At 41.2% G+C, this 22,931-nt stretch overlaps 1 protein-coding gene across 1 annotated transcript; it reads left to right on the top strand.

Moving 5' to 3' along the window:
• The first annotated feature begins 5,390 nt into the window (after positions 1 to 5,390).
• Positions 5,391 to 15,822, top strand: LOC127782704 (disease resistance protein RGA5-like). The gene is made up of 4 exons (XM_052309972.1): positions 5,391 to 6,340; positions 12,039 to 14,075; positions 14,173 to 14,246; positions 15,291 to 15,822. The coding sequence occupies exons 1-3, from the start codon at positions 5,529 to 5,531 to the stop codon at positions 14,243 to 14,245; spliced, it is 2,922 nt and encodes a 973-aa protein (XP_052165932.1). The 5' UTR covers positions 5,391 to 5,528; the 3' UTR covers position 14,246; positions 15,291 to 15,822.
• Positions 15,823 to 22,931: the final 7,109 nt, after the last annotated feature.

Here is a 22,931-nt window from a genome sequence, read left to right on the forward strand (position 1 = left end):
CCTCCAGAGATTACTACTTCGACTAGTACTGATACAGAACGTGGATCAACTTCAGAAGTCGCTGCTCCTTTGCACATTCAACGACGACATCCGCCGGAACAAATAATTGGTAATATAGGTGAGAGGACTACAATGTCTAAGGTAACGACTCATGATGTTTGTGCAAATTCTGCATTTGTTGCTTCTTTTGAACCCAAAGATGTGTCACATGCATTAACTGATGAATCGTGGATTAATGCCATGCATGAAGAACTTGAAAATTTTGAGAGAAACAAAGTTTGGACTTTAGTTGAACCACCTTCTAGACATAATATTATTGGAACCAAGTGGGTTTTCAAAAATAAACAAAATGAGGATGGTTTGATTGTGAGAAATAAAGCTAGACTTGTTGCTCAAGGTTTTACCGAGGTGGAGGGTTTGGATTTTGATGAAACTTTTGCTCCTGTTGCTAGAATTGAGGCAATTAGACTTTTGTTGGCTTTTGCTGCTTCAAAAGGTTTTAAATTGTATCAAATGGATGTAAAAAGTGCTTTTCTAAATGGTTTTATACAGAAGGAAGTTTATGTCAAACAACCATCAGGTTTTGAAAATCCTAATTTTCCCAACCATGTTTTCAAATTGTCTAAAGCTTTGTATGGCTTGAAACAAGCTCCTAGAGGTTGGTATGATAGGCTTAAGAACTTTTTGCTTGCGAAAGGTTTTACAATGGGAAAGGTTGACAAAACGCTTTTTGTTCTTAAGCATGGTGATAATCAACTTTTTGTTCAGATTTATGTTGATGATATCATCTTTGGTTGTTCATCTCACGCTTTGGTTGTGGAGTTTGCTAAGACTATGCGCAGGGAATTTGAGATGAGCATGATGGGTGAGTTATCGTACTTTTTGGGATTGCAAATTAAGCAAACACCTCAAGGTACTTTTGTGCATCAAACGAAGTATATGAAGGATCTTTTGAGACGGTTCAAGATGGAGAATTGCAAGCCAATTTCAACACCAATTGGTTCTACAGCTGTGTTGGATCCTGATGAAGATGGTGAAGCTGTTGATCAAAAGGAATATAGAAGTATGATTGAATCTTTGTTGTATCTAACTGCTTCTAGGCCAGACATACCATTTGCTGAGTGTTTGTGTGCACGCTTTCAAGCTTCTCCTCGAGCTTCACATCGTCAAGCGGTCAAGCGAATTATGAGGTATTTGAATCATACACTTGAGTTTGGAATTTGGTATTCTACTTCATCATCTATATGCTTAAGTGGATATTCTGATACTGATTTTGGCGGTTGTAGAATTGATAGGAAAAGTACTAGTGGAACATGTTATTTTCTTGGTACATCATTGATTGCATGGTCTTCTAGGAAACAATCTAGTGTTTCTCAATCAACTGCTGAATCTGAATATGTTGCTGCTGCTAGTTGTTATTCACAGATACTTTGGCTTTTATCTACTTTGAAAGATTATGGTCTTACTTTTGAGAAAGTACATCTCTTTTGTGATAATACAAGTGCTATTAACATTGCTAAGAATCCTGTTCAACACTCACGCACAAAGCACATTGATATTCATTTTCAGTTTTTGAGGGATCATGTTAAGAAGGGAGATGTTGAATTGCAGTTTTTGGACACTAAGTTGCAACTTGCTGATATTTTCAGCAAACCTTTGGATTCTAATCGATTTGCTTTTCTTCGTGGTGAATTGGGAATAATTCATCCTTTTGGCATGGTTTGAGGGGGAGTTTGTACCTCATGGTTTTATCAAGCAATAATATGACAATAAGAAAAATTGAGAAAAGAGAGCTTTGTTTATGCATATGGTATTTTCTTGTGCATGCTAGCAATACTTTGAAGGTTTATTTGTCTCTAGCATAGCTTATATGTATTCTAGTCTTTTCATGAGATTTAGATTTTGCTTTTAAGGGAGATGATACATGACACTTAAATTCTACTTGAATTAAGAAAATATGCAATATTGATGCTAACATATGGTTTGATTTCTAAATGCTTTATATATATATTGACTTGTTATTTCTCAAATAGCTTTAATTGCTCATTGTGAAAAAGAGAATAAAAATATGAAAAAAATGAATACCGAATCCTTGGAAACAGTCTTGACGACAAGGACGTATTCGATGTGAGCAAAATAATGGGTGCCGAATTCCTGGAAACAGTCTTGACGACAGGGACGTACCCGGAATAAAAGAGAAAAAGATGAGCAAAAAGGCTCAAGAAAAGAAAAAGCTAAAAAATTCTCTTGGTTATTTTGTGCTAAAGGTTATTTGAGAAAGAGTGATAAATGCAATAGGTATATGTGTTTAGTGTTTATTCTTCAACCTATGTGCTTGTTAAGATGTTGCATTATAAATCGTATGAAATCATGAATTTTGATTGTTGATTCAAGCTTAATTGTAAAATCTTTGGTTCATGCTTATACTTTAATATATGCTTGTTATATTATAGATGGGTTCATCTTCTTTTTATTGCACTACATGACATGATATGCTATATGTATGCTAAAGCTCTTAAACATTAATGAACATAATTCCTATGTTTGATGAAATCATTGTCAAAAGGGGGAGAAGAGATGAGTTTTGGGAGAAGCAAGGTGAAATTTTTGGAAATTGGGAATTTCTTTCTTTTAAAAAGGGGGAGAAGTTTTCTTTTGGATTTTTGAGCATGATGTGTACGTTTGTACTAAGTGTGCTTTTTACCACTTTTGTTTTTATTTTTCCAAATATCAAAACATTTTTGATGGGTTTGCCAATGTGTTCATCAAGGGGGAGATTGTAAAATCAAAGGTGTTTTTGATTATTATTCTGTGATGAACAATTGGGCATTAGAGATTATTGGTTTTGTTATTTGGAATTTATTTTCGAAGTGGTTTTGGAGATGATTGGATTTCACAGGTGATCTATAGGTACTACTGGGATTGTGGACCGGTCAGACCGGGCATGTGCTGCCGATCAGACCGGCGTGTATCACGCGGTCAGACCGGCGCAGCTCGCGGTCTGACCGGCTGACTCTGAGTCGGTTTCGGTTTCGGGTTGATTATGGCTTCTAGATGGATACTATACGTATGTAATACTGTTGTTTGCTACTAATGAGTCAAGTTGGAGATAGCTTGGTCTCGGAATATGGTTTCTTTATTTATTTCATGTGTAGGTGACTCAATGTCTCGGAAGAGTATTTGCGGTGATGGACTAGGAGTCGGCTTGGGGATAAGACGATGTCCGTGGTGGTCAGAGATCATTTGGGATACTTAGGCTAGAGTTGATGCACGTGGTTGATGGAGATGCTATATGGCATACGATGAAGTTATTGTGTGCGTATGGGATACGGAGTCGAATTTGGAAGGAGTCTAAATTTGGTATGAGTGGTTATGTAAAGTTTGTTTCTTATACTAGAGGGTTTCCTAAGGTGTTTAGAACTCTTAGTATGAGTTTGGTTCGTGGCTTTAGGCTGCCTACCTCGGGTGTAAATAGAGGGGGAGCGTGAGGCTTCCCGGTATCGCTTTTGAGAGCAATTGAGTTGAGTTTTGAGTTAGGGTTTCGAGTTTAGTCGAAATTTTTGTAAGGAGTTATGTTGGTGCACTTTGTAAACACAGAGAGAATCAATAAAGTCGTCATCTACTTTAAGAGATCTTCGATTTGTGTTTCACCGGGTTTTGGCGGTCTAACCGGCGATATACCGGCGGTCAGACTAGCGGCAAGCGGCGGTTAGACCGGCGGCGGCGACAGGCGCGGCAGGCGACTTCGGCGGTCAGACCGGAGATTCAACACAGGTCAGACCGGCGGCATTCACCCGGTCAGACCGACAGATCAATCTTGGTCAGACCGACCTCCGTCGATTTCGAGGGTAACTTTTATTTCCGCTAAAAGTTTTCGGTTTTTGGGTATATCAACAATTCACCCCTCTCTGGTTGGCTTAGTTATTGTGATTCGATCCTACGAGGGGAAATTTTTGGGTGTCATATCGAACGTTTGACCGGATGTCGGAATGGTTTTTCGGACACGAATGAAAAAACTAATTTTAGAACTCGCCTGGAAACCACGAGACGAATCTTTTGAGCCTACTTAAGCCGTCGTTAGCACGTGTGGGTTACTATAGCACTTATGGCTAATCATAGCCTAATTAGGCTCAAAAGATTCGTCTCGCTATTTATAGCTAAACTGTGCAATTGGTTTTTCTTTTTGTCCACATTTAATACTCCATGCATGTGTCCAAAGATTCGGTCTGATGTTTTTGGGAAAAAAATTTTGTGAACTAAACTGGGCCTTACTCAAAAATAACTAATTAGAGCAAGTACAATAGTAGACTGTTAGTCATCTACAAACATATTTTAATGAGATAAAAGATAAGAGAGAAGAGCAGCGGGCTAAAAATCTGTAGCCAGCTGCAGCACAGACTCTAAGACGCAATGTGTGTATGACATGTGAGACCACATACTAATAGTATAGTAAGCAATTATTGTATGAATTGGCTTTTAGATTGGTTATAGATGAATTGGAGCCAGCAGTGGGCTATACTATTAAACTTGCTCTTAAGACAAACTTGTGATCCAGATATTGGACATCGAGATCTTACCTTGGAAACAACGACTTGTCCACAAATGCAAAAGTTACTCAAAAATAAAAGTACGCAAATGTATAAAGTTTGTCCTATAAATACAAGGATTCTAAAGTGAGGCATCTTATTCTAACTTCTTATCTTACCCAACCACTCTCCCTACCCTCCAGTCCTCCACCCTCAACCATCCTTATATAAATAGAGAGATAAAAATCTTTTATTTTTAAGTAGGTAAATTACCCTACACTGTAACAGGATTACAATAAAACCCAAATAGCAAAATAAAATTATTCTCACTCAACAACCATCCTATCATATTTATACAATTATCTCATATAAATTATCCGTATCATATTTAATTTATACTGTGGCCAATTACATCATGGTTTTTTGTGATAGTGGTGGTGATGATGGCAAAACACCAGTATCAATCATTTGGCAATAAGATGTACTGACTCAATATCAAAATATAAAAACTTTTTTTATAAAATTTATGTTAAATAGATATATTTAGATTCATAATATTAGAACTACCATGTCTCGTACGTTTATCTCGTCTTTTAGTGATGGAGGGAGAATATCCTTATGTATCTAATTTAACGTTTCAACTGGTCATAACCGTATCTCATTAAATTTCTTCAAGACTATGCATATTAACTAATCACAACTATCTTGCATTAAATTTCATCTCCTTATTTTTATCATTAAAAAACTGCAGAGGTGTTTTTTTACATTTTAGTACAACGTGAGTGTTTTGCTATGAACGAGGCATTTTGGTCTTTAAACTAATCATTTCCGTCAGTAGGTGTTCCATTCGTCTTCCCTCTCTGGCACGCGGCGATGTTTCCCATTATTTCCAGCCTCCGCCGACACAACGCTACCGCAGACCCATCCCCAATTCCCCATTTCCCATCCAGGAGAGAAAACCGAGCGATCTCGCTCTGACCTCCGAGAGGCACCATTGAGGAGATGGCGGAAGTGAGCGCGGCAATGGGGTCAATTCGTTCCGTCCGCAAGAAGCTTGCGGCGTTGCTGTCCGACGAGCGCAAGGATTTCATACGGGTGCGTAGCAAGGTAAAGCCTCTGATTGATGCTCTTGAGTCTGTCCATGCCTGCTTTGAGAAATTGTCGCTCGAAGATGAGAAGAATCTTGATGCGTTACAAGAAGCCTGGATGATGGATTTACGGGAGCTGTCCTATGACATGGAGGATAGTCTTGACAGGTTTCTTGTCAAATCTGCTGCTGAACCGGGTAGCTGTAAGAAACTCTTCAAGATCTTGTTAACGAAGATCAAGGGTAGCACCAATGGGATTGTTAAGGTGATCCAAGATATCAAGATGCCAGTCGAGGAGCTGAACGAAAGGATGAACAGATTCAAGCTCAGTGATGACCGTCATGTAACATACGACCCGATCAAGATCGACTCAAGGGTAACAGCTTTATATGTGGACGCTTCACATCTTGTAGGTCTGGATGGGCCAAAACTGGAACTAATTAAGATGTTGCGCATTGAAGATGAACCTGAACCATCAAAGAAGCTGGTGGTGGTCTCTATTGTTGGTCCTGGAGGATTGGGCAAGACAACTCTAGCAAACCAAGTCTATCATCATCTCAAGCCGGAGTTCGACTGCTCTGCTTTCGTATCAGTGGGACAAAATCCTGATGTTCTAAGGATCTTGGGTAATATCCTTAGTGGACTCACCCATCAACCTTATGCCACCACCGGGTCAACAGTGCAAGTACTCGTTGAGAAAACCAGAAGATTCATCGCGGACAAAAGGTACGCACTAGTGCAGATCCACCTGCACTCTTTGTTCACAGATAGGTAGCACCTTGTGATATATTTGTCTTTGCCCATTCATTTCATCAAAAAATATGTTCATAAACATTGCATAACTCTATGTATAGATTCTTTTTTTCTGTGTGCGTGTCGGTAGAGGCCGGAAATAAAAACCGATTTCATTATCTTGAAAAAATGTATAGAAATTAAAAAAACATGTGTAAAATACACAAGCGGTCCATAAACTTGTAACGAAGTTTCACTTAGGTCCACGAACTTGTAAAACGTGCATCGAGATCCTTAAACTTGATTTAATGTATCATTCCGGTCCAAAGCATGGTTTGACCGTGATCTTGCCTATGTGGCATGTCACGTGGACGATGACATGGCTAAATTTTCTTTTTCCTTTTTTTCTCCTCACCTTTTCCTCTCCTTCCTCACCTCGCGTGGTGTAAGAGATTTCCGGCGACGGTCAGCGTGCGTGCGTGGCCAGCGGCCGGCGGGAAGAGAGGAGCAGCGGGCGTGCGCGGGCGCCGGCTGGCGGGAGGAGAGGAGCCGCAGGCGGAGGCCTAGAGGGGAGGAGAGGGAGAGGCGGCCGCCGCCCGCGGCTCCTCTCCTCCCGCTGCGGCCACATCCGACTGCTCTCTCTACTTCCTCTCCCGCCGCCGCCCAAGACGATGACGACGGTGAGGAGCGGGTGGGGCTGTCTTGCAACCGACGCTGGAGGGGGGACGGCGCACTTCGATGGGCGGCGGTGCGTCATTCATGCGGAAACGGCCGAGGTGCGCGTGGGGGGAGATGTTGCCGGCTGCGTCCGGAGGGAGGGGTCACCGGCCGCGCGTGCGGGGAGGGGTCAGTGAGCTCGGCGCGAGCGGGGCGGGCGCAAGCTCGATGGCGGTAGCTTGGTGGTAGGACCCGACGATGAGCTCCGCGAAAGAGGAGGCGAGCTCGTCGAACATCAGCAGCTGCCGCAGCCGCTTGCCACACGCGCCCGCGGTCGGCCGGAGCAGGCCCCTTCCCTTCCCCTCCTCCTTCTCCTTCCCGTCGACAACGCCGTTGCCGCCGCCGGCCACCCCGCCCCCTCACCCACCTGTCAGTGGCAGAAGGGAGAGGAAGGAGGCAACGTGGAGAAAAAAAAAGGGATAAGAAGGGAGTAAAAAAGAAGGAAAAAGGGAGAAAAAAATAAAAAAATACATGTCATCGTCCACGTAGTATGCCACGTAGGCAAGACCATGGTCAAACAAGGCTTTGGATAGGGATGATACATTAAAGCAAGTTCAGGAATCTCAATGCGTGTTTTGCAAGTTTGTTTTTTTTGAGCGGAGTTCTTTTCAAATTATTCACCGGATTATTGAAAATGATTGTTTTCTCTACATTTCAAAAAATATGAAACTTTATTCTCCTACATTAAGATCACTTGTTTCAAACTATCTGTTAAGTTTATTTCTTAAAATATTTAGTTTATTTCTATAATCAAACAGATAATCATTAGCAATAATCTAAATCGAAGGGAAAGCCTTAAGACCGACTAGATCCTTGGTATATTCCACATCCTTGAATTCCTATCAACCTAAGGTGCATTTGGTTCATGAGCATGCATATATGGGATATGGTCATCCATATTTTGTTGGATATGGTGATCCAATTTTTGTTTGATTTGTATGGATAGGATGATCAAATTTCTTGTTTGGTTGGAGGGATAGAACATGGATGGGATAAGCCAAAATTTAGTAGGACCCATTTGTCATATATATTTTTTTACCAAAATATAATCATCCGATATCTTTTTAATATTTAATTGTAATAAATATAATGGTGTAATCGGATCATAAATTAGATAAACGGTTTAGGAGAAAAAAAATCATTTGGAGCTTGCTAAGCCAACCACGGCCAATCAAAATAGGACACATCACCTAGGCCTAGACCAAAAACATGGATGGTTTTATCTAGCCAAATAGGCCTGATGCACCCATCCAACATATTGAGGGAATATTCATTTATTTTGACCTCCCCATCCACCTTACCCTCCAACCAAACACCACAAAAAATCGGGTGACCATCTCCCATCTAGCCTCATCTACCCAACCAAATAGAACCCTAGAGAATCACTGGGAAGTCGGAAGCCGAGTCCAACTCGTATCGTCACTTTCTCAAATTGGACACCTTGCAAGTTGACTTTCCATGTCTGCATTTGAATCCCATCCCCCTCCCACTTTGGAACCTCTTTTCATTCTCGCACAACCTTTTGGAACACATAGAGATGCCTTCCTGTTCTCCATCTCTTATGTTTGGCCAAATAACCTCGAGATAATCCACATATGGAAATCAATAGAACTAAATCCAAGTCCATAAACTTGGTTCACATCTCTACTGTTATTAAAAAAAGGTTAATTTGATCCATGCCATGACAAATGTGCAAAACTACAGAAATACCATTACTATACACGATATAGACTGATGCTACTAAAATTTTATAAAATTCGATCTGTGCCACTACCATCTACTTTTGTTAATTTATTTCCTAAGTTCACAAAGAGAACATGACAAGGATGAAAGAAAAGTTGACAGCAGTGACACGAATCGTATTTTATAAAATTTCAGTGATATCTAGCCGATATTGCGAGTAGTAATGGTATTTTTCTTAATTTGACAACTCACACCCTCCTCCCAACAACACACCTTTTTTTTCCTGCCGGTGTTTTTCTGTTTTTTTTGGGAAAAGTGCATGCATTTCTTTTAGTTTTTTTAGCATATTTTTTCTCCACTTGGGTTAATTAAAAAGTAAATTTGTAAAATCAAGACTTGAACTCGTGAACTCATAATTTAAAGCAGGTCTTTCTAAACAATTCACCCCTATGACACTTGTGATTAAGGGTTATTGTTTGTTTCTTTTGTAGCTCTGTCTAGACTTTGTGAGGAAGGAATAAGGTGATCAATTCTTATTAAACAATAAACAAAGTTATCGGCACCACCTATCATTTTGTTTAGTATGTAGTTCAAATTAAAACATATTTTAGAATAATTCTAGCACGTGGAAGATATAAATCAATTATGTTACAATTTTTTAGTAACATCACCACGAAATTGTATTACATGCTGATTACTGCAAAACACATAAGTTGTTACTGCTCTCTAGCACTATATTACTACAAAATTTTAACTGAATAAATAGTGTCCGCTTATGGGTTTGATTGAGATTGGACATGATGGATTCACTTGGATTAGTTTTAAGCAAGGTGGGTGGTCGTTCTTGCACATTTGGTCTTACTTCCCTCCTATATCACCTATGTACATGAGCCTCCCATCGCACTCTTAATATTCCCGATCCAAGAACATACACACTAGGAGGGACCCAGTTTTCCTGGGAAGAGGAGGGAGGAAGCCGGTTATTGCAAAACTCATAGGTTATTACTGTGCTCAAGCACTACTATTACTGCATAATTTTCATTTGATGAATGTTGTATTCTTACTCTTCTCCCATTCTGTACGCGAGTTTCCCATTGTGCTCACAATGTTCCAAATTTGAAATCACGCGCGTGCACACCCATCCCGGTTCCCCGTCGCATGGCACTCCACGACCGCACGTCCTCCTCCTATAGAAAGCCATTTGCTGGTTTTTCCCCTGAAAAATTGTCGGTTACTTTTTGGTTCTTTTATGTGTTCTTGCAGTAACACGCCATGTTACGATAAAACTTGTAGTCTTTACTGTACTCTTGTAGTAAAACGAAACATACGATAGTAACAATAAGGCTATAGTGTTACTGTACGTGTAGGATTAAACTACAAAATGTCAACCTCTGAAGAGAAATATCTCCCACGATATGTATTATTCTATAGTGGCCAAACTCACCTCCTCCACACTTCCTAAGGCCCAAAACCCACATCCCACCTCGGTCAAAGGGCAGTCAAAGCATCCTCCCGCTGGTCAGACCCTGATCAAACCCGCCTGCTCACTTGCCTCATGCCCACATTTTTTTTGTCTTCATCTCACAAGAATCGCACAGTAACAAAACGATTATCGTGTGGTAACAGGATTATTGTTTCGCAGTAACGCCGTTATAAGGTCTTAGAAGATAGTAATGACGGATCTAGTTTTGTAGGGCATTTTTTTAAAAGCATTATGGTGTAAAAAGTTCAAAAATATAATATGTTGTGTGAGAGATATCATTGTTTAATGATTAGAATTCTAAAAATATCACTTGTAGTTATCTCGCTACTATGTATCTTTGTGTGTGTAAAGAGAAGTACTTTTAACACTTGTGTCAACTTTTGGTCATGCACATGTACTTTTTAGCACTTGTACTTTACACAAGACTGAGATTTAAAAACTGAGCTATGCACAAGCAGTAGTACTGTAGCAGTACATTACTGTTACATGTTCCTACATTTTCATGAGAATGTTACTACCAAAAGTGTAGTAATAACCCATAAGTTTTGTAGTAACGTGGAGGAACGTCAGTGCTGGAGGAAAAAAAAGTAAAAGAGAAGAGAGAGAGGAGGGAGGAATGCTGGTGCTGGAGGTAAAAAAACTCAAAGAAAAAATTAAAAAACAAAGAGGAGGAGAGAGGGCGCAGGGAGGGGAGAGATCGGGAAGAGGGAGGAGGGGTGCCGGGAGTGCGATCGGGAAGGAGGAGGGACGTGCGCGGGAGGGGTGGGGGAGTGGGCTGTGTTGGCTAAGGAAGGGAATGGGTGGGCTGGGCTAGGCGTAAGGGGGAGGGGATATATATGTGCACTCCTTGTTTCCACAATTATTAATTAGTAATGCAGTATGATCACTATAACCCTAATTTGATTATCACGTTGCAAGTTGCAATGCACGGGCAGCTTTGCTAGTCAATAACAATATTCCATATACCACATTTACAAATAAGAACTAAAACCCCGGTTTATAGTCCGAATGTACTGGTCAGACCACACGGGGCGGGTCTGACTGTAGGCACTGGTCAGTTTGTAGGCACGGTAGAGCAAAATCTTAGTCACATTTGTTTGAATTTAACAAAAATTCCTTGAACTTGATATTTTAATTGAAATTTGTTGAAAGTTTCAAACTGAAACATATGAAAATTCTAATTTCCATAAATTTTAGAGATTTTGCCCAATCGCAATTTACACCCCCAGGCCTCCGCATCATGTGTCTAGCCCACTAGATTAGCATCACATATGATAAAACCACTTCGGTTTTCGTTTAGAGTCATGAAGTAAACATTTTGGAATATGCAAGTTGAGTACTACCCTATTTGGAAGTTTAAGCATGATTTCAAACTTCCATTGAAGTCTAGGGCTGTAAAAACGAAAATTTTCCTTTAATTTCTTAGTGAAAATATGATTAGAACATGTATGTCCAATTAACCAATACAAACAAAGTAGCTAGTAACTTGTTTGAATTTTGGCATATTAAACTAAATACAATGGGAAAATAAAAATAAAAATTTCCTCCTACCTAGGAAAAAGATTAATAAAAACCCAACTAACATAGATAATCTTTTGAACATTATCAATTAATTAAATATATTTATAATTCTAAATTAGAATTCCAAATAGGAATTCTACTAGATAAGTGGAAACTAATATTGGCATGGTAACTATTTAAAAAATACAAGATTTATTATAATGCTAGCTTAGATAGATGATGCAAAAGGTATGTTATACATGACAATTTTGTTAGGCGTAATTCCACTATTTCATAAATTGCGTGTAGGTACCTTGTTCTTCTTGATGACATCTGGAATGCAACAGATTGGGAGATGTTGAGGTATTCTCTGCCTGACGATCACTCAGGCAGCAGAATAATAACAACAACACGCATTGTCGATGTTGCTAGATATTGCAGCGACACAGAGGGTCACATCTACAAAATGGATCCTCTGAGTGATTTAGATTCGCAGAGGCTATTTTTTACAAGAATATTCGGCTCAGATGATGGTTGTCCGACTCATCTTAAAAGGATTTCTATGGACATATTGAAAAGGTGTGGTGGTTTGCCATTGGCTATACTTACTTTAGCTAGTACTCTAGCCAACGTACCCATGTTAGCAGAAAAATGGAAGCAAGTGCATAATTCTATTGGTTTGGAAACTCCAGGGGAGAATATGAATCGTATATTATCTTTGAGTTTCCATGACCTCCCTATTCATTTAAAGACATGTTTATTGTATTTAAGCATATTTCCAGAAGATTATGTAATTGAGAGAGAACAGTTAGTATGGAGATGGATAGCTGAAGGTTTCATTCCTGAAACACGTGGCATTCCTTTAGAGCGAGTCGGAAGTGCATACTTTAATGAGCTTATCAATCGAAGTATGATTCAGCCCGCTGATGTTCAATATGATGGAACAGTGCAAAGTTGCAGAGTTCATGACATGATACTTGAGCTTATTGTGTCAATATCAACCAAGATTAACTTTGTTGCCGTACTACATAAAGATCAAGATGAAACGAGATTTACAGATTACAAGACCAAGGTTCGCCGGTTAGCCCACCAGTCCAACTGTATTGAGAAATTATTGGAACGGATGAGCAGGGATGACTTGTCTCATATTCGCTCTATCATCCCCTTCGATTATGTCAAAGGAATACCTCATCTTGGTGATTTCCAAGCACTGCGGGTGTTGGATTTAGGATCTTGTAGATCAATTGAAAACCACCATATTGAGAATCTAGAGATATTGTACCAACTCAAGTATTTGGATCTAAGCCGTACAAGCATCAGTGAGCTTCCAATGCAGATAGATAATCTCAGGTATTTGGAAACACTAGATCTTCGAGGGTGTGCCATAGAAAAATTGCCAGCCAGTATTGTTAGATTACAAAACATGCAACGCCTGCTTGTTAACAGAAGTGTAAAATTTCCTGATGAAATTGGACACATGCAAGCCTTACAGATGTTGTTGTTTGTCTCAATGTCCTGTAACTCCATCAAATTTGTGGAAGAGCTCAGAAAGCTGATCAAAATGAGGGTACTCAACATAACTTTCTCTAAACCTGTTGACATGGTTGATGAAGTAAGGAAGTACACAGATTCTTTGGTCTCATCACTCAACAAGTTGGTCAACCTTGAATCTCTAAAGATTGATCCTGAAGAAGGTTGTTCCCTGGACTCACTAATGGGAGTGTACCTAACTTTTGGCTGTCTCAAAAAACTTGTCATTGGCTACATTTCTAGGATCCCAAAATGGATCAACCCATCTATGTACAATCTAGTCCACCTGGAACTGAAAGTTGATATTGTGCGAGAGGAAGATCTCCATTCTCTTGAACTCTTGCGCTGCCTGCTATATCTTCAGCTGGAAATGACAGATGGCTCCAGTAAAATGCTCACTGTTGGCAGCAAGGGATTCCGATGCTTAAGAGAGTCGCAATTCATATGGAAGAATGATGGGATGGGATTAGTGTTTCTAGAAGGTGCCATGCCAGAGCTCCGAACATTGCATCTTTACTTCAGAACTCATGAAACAACAGCCAATTATTCTGGTGTTGATGGCAGTGGCATCGATAATCTTTCGCGCCTCAACAAACTCTGCGTTGATGTTGATTGTAGTGGTTCAACTAGGGAGGAGGTTGAGGCTGTGGAGGATTCCATCAGGAAAGCAGCAGATAGGCATAGAACCAAACTCACTCTTGAAATCCAAAGATGGTGTGAAGCATGCATGATAGAGGAAGAAGCGCATGAAGGTAATGCGGAATTTCCAAGCAGATCCGTGAATAGGAGAGCAAATCCAGTCAGAGTTGCCTTCAGGTGTTATTTTGTTAACCCAAGAAAACATGTTTCCATGAATTTATTTCAGTTCTTTAATTATATATATATTCTTCTCATTGGCATGTGTCTGAAACAGGGTGAGGGCAGATCGGAGAAACAGGAATAGGACTAGGAGAAATAGAATCACTGCACCATGCGCATCAACTTAGGGTAATCCTCTACTTTGAGCTGTATGTTTCTAAATATTATCCGTGACTAAGAGCTGAATGTTTCTAAATATTTTTCACGCATAGTATACTTCGCAAATTCTTCAACAAATTTATTCAAACTACCTTCATACCAATGGATTTATCATGAAACTATAGATGTAAGACATAGTATCAAAAAAATATAGATTTGGTGCCAATGATATCACAAAACCATAGTTTTAAAGGTTTCATCCCTAGCACTTTTATTTGATGAAACTTTTAAAATATGTAGTTTAGTTTGTAAATTCAACTAAACCTGCAGTTTTGTGATAGCATATATATGAAGGTTTTTTAATAAATTTGTTGCTGAATCTATAGTTTTGTAATAAACTTATTGCTAAATCTATAAAGCTTATGATGTCGCGGTTTAAGTCGATAGTTTTGTGATAATGCCAAAGTATATGTTGTCTTCTGAAATTCACTGGATGTTTTCTTCTATGTTGTCTTCCAATAAGGTGATAACTAGGGATGCAAGCGGGGCGGGCAAGCGGGCTTTTTTGTCCCGCTTATCCCACTTCTAGTTTATTTTCTCTTCTAAATTTTGTACTACCATACGAAAAATAGACTAGCAAGTGGGTTTTTATGTGGGTAGCGAGACTACCCACTTGCATCTGTACTAAAGGAGATGATGATTAATAAGGTACTTTTGTCGGCCAATAACTTAGGTTCTGTTACCTATTTTTCCTATTATTGTCCAAGTCCTTATATGAGTATAACTATTGCTTCAAGACAATTTGGTCGCTAGAACGAAATGTCATAAATAAAATAATGTTTGGTGCCATGGTAGGACAAAATGATTAATTGGCACTATGTTATCATCCTTCTTGTGGCAAAAAAAAGAGTTGACACAGCAAGTTGTTAGTGGAAAATTATTTTAAAAAAAATCTTTTTACCATGCTAGTGCCATCATTTTATAGTACTGAGCAGCCGCCGTTGTTAGTGAAAAATTGTATATATGTTATAGATATGTGTGCCGCAAATGACGTGCTAATTGCTATTGTGGCAGGTTCATTCTTATGTGTGTTCTGAGTCTGAAAATACCATCAAATACAGTGGAAAAAGATGATGTAATCTTGTATCGATGGGCTCCGTCTGTATATCGATTTGTCAATGATGCATTTTTTGACCTGTACACTCAAGATCAAGGAGGAAGTTACGAAGCATTAGAATTCAGAACTCAGAACTGAACTAAATGAAGATAAGCCTTCAGTGCGTAGGTGTCCATGCAAATGGATGCAGACTGAGCATTTTCATCAGACCGATTATAATCAGAAGGATATTATATGTTCGTGTTATAATAAGGCACGGTCTGTGCCAGAAATACCTGTGAAATCATTGTCATGATTAATATTTTGTGATGAACAAATTAGCTATACAAATGATTTAATCAAAGAATTGGTTTGAATAGATGTGTAGATATTGGTGTGAGTGCGTGTGACTAATGTGGGTTAGGTTGTGATATAGTACACATATATTCTTTTGGTGTGATTTGCTTTTCTATTGGAGAATGCACTTATTTGAATTTCTGATAAGAAATATATGATATTGCAGTTCAAATACAACTATTTATTTCTGTTAGAATAGATGTCAAATATACTAGTCCTATTATCCTATTAGGAGTTAGACATTAAGTTGGAATAGGAGTAAGATATAGTTAGAATTGAGGCTCTCTCTTAAATACAAAGGAGGCACCACAATCATAGCGACTACAATATAGCTTAAGCACGCAGAGAGATGATGGCTGCAACTCCATGAACTCGTAGCTGCTAGATGCTATGTTAGTTGAGAATGTAGGATTCGACTGAACTACGTTAACAAATATCGTGTGTTCCTGGTTGATCATCTGGCGTGTCTTGGGTAAGCAATAACTGAAGCGATTGAGAAGTTTATATTAGTCGTCGTTTCGCTATATCGACTAACTTTTATAAAAAATGGTATCGGAATAGAAGGTTTCAGCATTGTATCAATAAGACATGTGGAGGAGGAAATACGAGGTGGATCGCGCATAGATAGGAGATTATCAATTGTGGCGATGAGATCGATGGTGACAACGGGGACATTGCAGAGGGGGCGACCTCGCTCACGATTAGACCGACGATGGTGGAAAATGACCAAGTCATACGAGCAATGCACACGCACGGGCAAATGTACAGCTTGATTAATTGCTTGTTTGTGTGCATAATTAATTAACTGCGTGATGATGCATGGTGTGCGTGACGTGCATGCATATGTGACGGGAAAGAGTCATGCAGAAGACTTGTTGGCTGGTTCGAGCAGGACGTGAGGCGTATTGAGGCAGACCGGACGCCTTGCCCTCGTGCTCGGGTCTCGTCGGCGCCCTAGCCTCCGTAACCACGAGCGAAAGGGAGAGTGCCCCTGCCGCCATCCTTGCTGCTGCCTTGCTTTGCCAATGGCTACTCAGGCGGCGGCGAGGCGGAGAAAAGGTGGGGAAGGGAGAGAGTGGCGTGCCCGTGTCGCCCCGCCTGTGGCGGAACGACGCGGGAGCTCTGCCTTCTTTTTACCTTTTTAGTTTGCAACTATTTTGATTTAGATGGTTCCTCTCTTTTTTTCCTACTTTGTCTTTCAAGCAAAATAGCTTTCGAGTTCCTGCAAACAGTGAAGCTAAAAGCAACAAACATTTGCCAAAATCTCACCGTGATTTTATAATAATAGCTTACAGCGATATTATCACCACCCTTTTTTAATACAAACAGGTAGTAAGAACATTACTGTTATAAATTCTACGTAAACCGACAGTAATAGATAGATTTAATGGCCTATTCACTAGTAAGAAAAAGGTTTTCGTTGGTGATCAAAAATATTTTCGCTGGCAGCGGGGGCCAGGGGCCACTGGTGGAGAAACCGTTTGTAGTCTCGATTCGTAACCCACCTTTAGTCCCGGTTGTCCAACCGGGACTACGAATCCGGGACTAAAGATAGCGATCTTTAGTCCCGGGTAAAATAACCAGGACTAAAGATCGATCTTTAGTCCCGGTTGGTAACACGAACCGGAACTAAAGATCTGTGTACCATTTTTTTTATTTGCATGGCCCTATTTGCTGCATGGTTGATTATATATATATATATATATATATATATATATATATATATATATATATATATATATATATATATATATATATATATATATATACACACATGTATGTATAGTACAATTCATTTGCTCGCTAGCTATAGCTATGATTTTGACGTCGGCGTTACGTCGGAAGAGGAAGGACCGACGTTATGAATTGTCGATTCGTCGTAGTAGAATTCACCATCGGGATTAAGGACTTCTTTGTTGATGAACCCCATCAGTTGTTCTTGAACAGCCGTGATAAAATCCTTGTGTGGGAGATTTTACCTCATGTGAATACGCTATCATTCAAAAAATAATGACATATCAATATATGAAATTAATAAAAAACTTAACAAATTGATACGCAATGAAATTTTGAATGGTTTATGTATACGTACATCGAGCTCTCGTGTGGTGTATATTTGGTTTGATAGGCAGTGGGCATACTCGCATACGTAGTAGCCGCATAAGCTAGTTCCCTGATCCTGCTTTGCACACTACATGAGAAACGATGAGAGATTTAATATACTTTTTATATTAACTATAATTAGAGATTCAATTCAATATAATTTTGGATCATACATGTACTCACTGGAAAATGAAACCTCCGTCCAAGTTTTTCTTTCCAAGTCCCGCGGACCAATTGACGGAACCGATCCCAAGCCCTACATGTGCAGTTGCAAGCTATGATTAATTAATTATTACCCGAGATCAACATAATAGCAACAAAGTCCCGCGACTTTGGAATAGATGGCATTATATTACCTGTCTATCAGTTGGAAGACCTTGTCAAAAACCTTCTCCTTCTCCTCTTTATTCATTGAGTCGTACACAGTGACTCTGCATGCGTCCAAGTCGAAAAAAAATAGGACCCAGTGGAATCTGGAATATGCGTGAGATGAGATAAATATCAGAATGAAATTTGTTCGAACGACAATAAAAACTCACTCTGTGTTATACGGCAGTAGTATGAATGTCTTGAAACGCTGTTGCGTTAGGAGATGGACGAGATTGTCCTCTGTGTCTTTCTCGTACTTGTCGATCATTTCGGTGTTGATTTTCCGAGGGTCGATGAACCCAGTATCATAAACCCCCCGCCGTCGGGTCCTTTGAATCTCCATTCTAAAACGATGAAGGGAAATTATTATTGCTTACATATATGCCAGGAGCTAATTATTGAACGAAACAAATCAAACTCAAAGATACTTACAAAATCCATGCGCTCAGAAGAGAGACGTCGAGGGCGTCCAGATGGTACAGATCGAATACATCCTTGAATTGGATCCATAGAACATCTTCTCCTTGCAAGAAGTTGGGGTTTCTGATCCTCGCTCCGAACATCTCTCTACCCTTGGCGCTCATTTCCATGTACCGTTCATGGAATTTGTACATTTGTGTCAGTAGGGACTGCAGCTGCTTAGGCCTGACAAGCGGTTTACCGAGTTCAAACTTGTATGCCACTTCCGCCTTCGGGATTGGTGCGTCTCCAACAAACTGAGCCACAGTTAGACCGGTGTCCGAAATGAAATCCGTTATGCCAAAGTCTTCGCCGGTCACCAATGGCTCGACCTCTTGGTTTGGTTGTTCTCCAAGCTGAGGAACTGGTTTGGTCTTCTTGTAATAGGCTTTCCTAAGTGTTCGGTCATAGTCCGATAGCTTTAAGGCCTCCTTGTTTGTGGTGGACATTCCCTTGAAGAACTTCTTCACTCTTGGGTCAATAGCTATCTTCTTTTCAGGACTCCGAGGCTTGAGTTGCCTCTTCACTTCTCCTGCCACATAAGCGTCAAGCTCCTCTTGACTGCAATCGTACGGCGGCTCCTTGTTTTTGGTGGCGTCAACTTTGGCCTTCTTCATTGCCCTTGTGCTGGCAGGAGGTGGAGCTTGGCGAGACCTTGTCTTGGGAGGTGCAGGCGGACATGGTGGAGGTGGAGGTGGAGGAGGCGGAGGAGCCGGAGGAGATGGTGCAGGAGGACGTGGCGGAGTAATCGGAGGAGATTGTGCAGGAGGAGACGGTGGAGCCGGAGGAGATGGTGCACGAGACGCCGCTTGTCGCCCAGGGAGGATGATGTACCGCTTGCGCCATAGTATAATGGTGTGGCTTGTCTCGTAGATGCGTCTCACCGTCTCCTCCTAGGTAGTTTAACTCGAGGTCCTCGTACGCGGCTTCCACCAGCTCAACTTCGACCCTCGAGTATCCTGCTAGAATCGGCCTGCAATGGTAAGTCCCTAAAATATCCGTTGGGATGGCCATTCCTGACGCCACTTTCACGTGATGAGAGGTTATCTATTAGTAATCAACCTAAGCAGCAACCTAACCAGCAACTTGCGGAATGTACAAGTCAAAAATCATAAAACTACGAGTATACCTTGATTGATAAGTTCTTGAAGGGAATATGCAGCTCACATGGTGTCCGCTGCGTGATCTCATCAACGGGACAGGTGGTTTCGTCCTGGGTTTGCATGGCGTCCATACTCTGTGATCCTACCTGCCCCGTTGAGGCGCAGCTGCTACGATTGCCTGATGGGCTGATCATTGGAGGAGGTATGTACGGCTGGGGATCCTGGGACCGATGTGCTGCCATCCGTTCATCCACCTTCCTTGCCACCTCCTCTTGCATGCTGAGCTCGTAGCTCGATACCCTGTACTCAAGATCTGCAATCTTCGCCTCGGTATCTCTCTTGCTCCTCATCCGACTCCTGTACATGTGGATGTCCTCCTTGAATCCAATCTTCCAGGGAATCATGCCTTTCCCTCGTGTTCGTCCTGGATGCTCGGGAGTCTGTAGGGCGAGTGACAGCTTGTCCTTCTCTCTGTCGGGTTTGAACGTGCCCTGAGAAGAGGCTTCCACTGTGTCCGTTAGTCGACTGGCAGCCTCGCGTATCTGATCGCCGAAGACCAGGGAGCCATCAACTGGGTTAAGCGTTCCATCGTGAGCATAGTACCAGAACTTCGATCGATCCGGCCATTTAGCGGTGGCTGGTTCGATACCCCTCTCAATCATTCTTGCCTCCATCTCCTCCCACTTCAGCATTGCGACGCTATAGCCGCCTGACCCCAAGTGGTGATGGTACTTCTTCTTGGCGGCGTTTTCCTTGTTTTTGACCATCATCGCTTGCCCTTGTTGCCCTGTCTTGTAAGCAACGAACTCGTCCCAATGATCCCTTAGGTTTGGGAATACGTCGAAGTTCGGTGTTAGTCCCTTCAGGATGTATTTCTTGTACAGATCTCCCTTGAAGCTCTGGAACTGTTCTGCCATTTTCTTAAGAGTCCACTGTTTCACTATGTTCTCCGTACCCGCAGTGAGCGTGAACGTCTCGAGCATTGTGGTCCACAACATCTCTTTCACTGATTCCGGTACAAAGCTGTCATTATCCCCGCGTGCCCTTGTTCTGCGCCAGTACACCTTACTGACAGGCACGTTATCCCTCACAACCCAACCGCTGTGGCGTACAAAATTCTTGGCTGCTTCTGCCGGGGCACTAGGTTGGCCGTCTTCATCCACTTCAGTTATGATGTGCCGACCCTCTATCTTCTTCGCGGCACCTCGTTGTCCACGTGCCCTCTTCTGTCCAGCGGAGGGATGACTTCAACTAGCCTCCTCCTCCTCGTTCCCCTCCGCATCCCTCTCCATGTTCCCCTCCTCGTTCAAGTACTAGTTTGGATCCTCGTTCCCCTCTTCTTTGTTCCAGTACTGGCTGCTTCCCTCTGCGATTGTATCGTACAATATCTGTTCCTCATCACGATCAGCCATCTGTGCATACAAAAAATATTTGTTAGGTCTATATATATGCTAAGTCTAACAATCTTATATTAAATCGCTACTAATCTTATATTAAAATTGTAATAATCATATATGCTAAGTCTAACAATCTTATATTCAAACTCTAGTAATCTTATATTCAAACTCTAATAATCTTATATTAAAATTGTAATAATCATATATGCAAAGTCTAACATTCTTATATTAAATCTCTAATAATCTTATATTAAAATTGTAATAATCATATATGCTAAGTCTAACAATCTTATATTAAATCTCTAATAATCTTATATTAAAATTGTAATAATCATATATGCTAAGTCTAACAATCTTATATTCAAACTCTAATAATCTTATATTAAAATTGTAATAATCATATATGCTAAGTCTAACATTCTTATATTAAATATCTAATAATATAATAATCTTATATTAAAACTCTAATAATCTAATCATCTTATATTAAAACTCTAATAATCTTACATTAAATCTCTAACAATCACTTCTTTACATCACTTGCCTGCGCGAATTCCTTCGATGGCTAGCTACCACTTCGGCTTGAGGGACGACGACGACGTCTTCTCTGCAACATTACCAGGAAAATGTATTAGTCTAAATGGGCCAAGTTACATATATTGTATTTCATGTTTTAACCTATATATATAATCATATATGTATGCTAAGTTTAATAATCGTTTAATTATCTCGTCCATACACGTTTCGCTCGCTTTCGTTCTCACACTTTTAGTACAAGTGCATTCACGTTTGTAAGCGTTTCGTTCACGTTCGTTCGCGTTCGTTAACGTTTCGTTCGCGTTCGTTAATGTTTCGTTCACGTTCGTTCACGTTCGTTCGCGTTCGTTAACGTTTCGTTCACGTTCGTTCGCATTCGTTAACGTTTCGTTAACGTTTCGTTCACGTTCGTTCGCGTTCGTTCACGTTCGTTAAGCATTCGTTCGCGTTCGTTCATGTTTGTTAAGCGTTCGTACACGTTCGTTCGCGTTCGGTCACGTTCGTTCGCGTTCGTTCATGTTCGTCAAGCATTCGTTCGCGTTCGGTCACTGTCGGGGCGCGCGGCAGTGGTGTCGGCGGGGCGGTGGTGGGGCGGCGCGGCGCGGCGCGACGGCGTCGAGGCGCGGTTCGGTGCCGTGGGCCAACCCGGCGGCGTGGGGGCGCGGCGGCGGCATGGCGTGGCGGCCCGGCAGCGTGGCAGTGGCGTCGGCGTCGTCGGCGGTGGCGGCCGCGTCGAAGTCGGTCGTCGGCGGTGGAGGTTGACGGCGGCGTGGTAGTGGCGTCGGCAACGTAGGCAGCGGCGGTTTGGAGAGAGAGAGAGAGAGATCGACAGAGAGAGAGGCAGCGTCGGCTCTCACCCAAGAGATGCGGCGGCGGCGTCTGCGGCGAGGACAGCCAAGCGACGGTGAGAGACGATGGCGGCATCGGCGCAAGGTTGCCCTAGGCAGTGGCGGCGAAGGAGAAGCCGAGAGAGATCGATCGGGGAAAAAACTTCTAAGTGTTGGTGGAGAAGACAAGGGCGCATCGGGAATATATATACCCCCACATCTTTTGTCCCGGTTCGTAAGAACAACCGGGAGTAAAGATAAGATCTTTAGTACCGATTGTTCTTACGAACCGGGACTAAAGATATCTTTACTCCTGGTTGTTCTCACCAACCGGGACTAAAGATATTTTCCCGCTATTTCCAAATTTTTTTTAAACCCGGTTAGGGTTAAGAACCGGGACTAAAGATAATAGCACTGAATATTGAATTTCATTGCATATGTGTTGCTAAAATAGTAAATAATGCATT

The sequence above is a fragment of the Oryza glaberrima genome, chromosome 8, assembly GCF_000147395.1.
Source record: "Oryza glaberrima chromosome 8, OglaRS2, whole genome shotgun sequence".
NCBI lineage: Eukaryota > Viridiplantae > Streptophyta > Magnoliopsida > Poales > Poaceae > Oryza > Oryza glaberrima.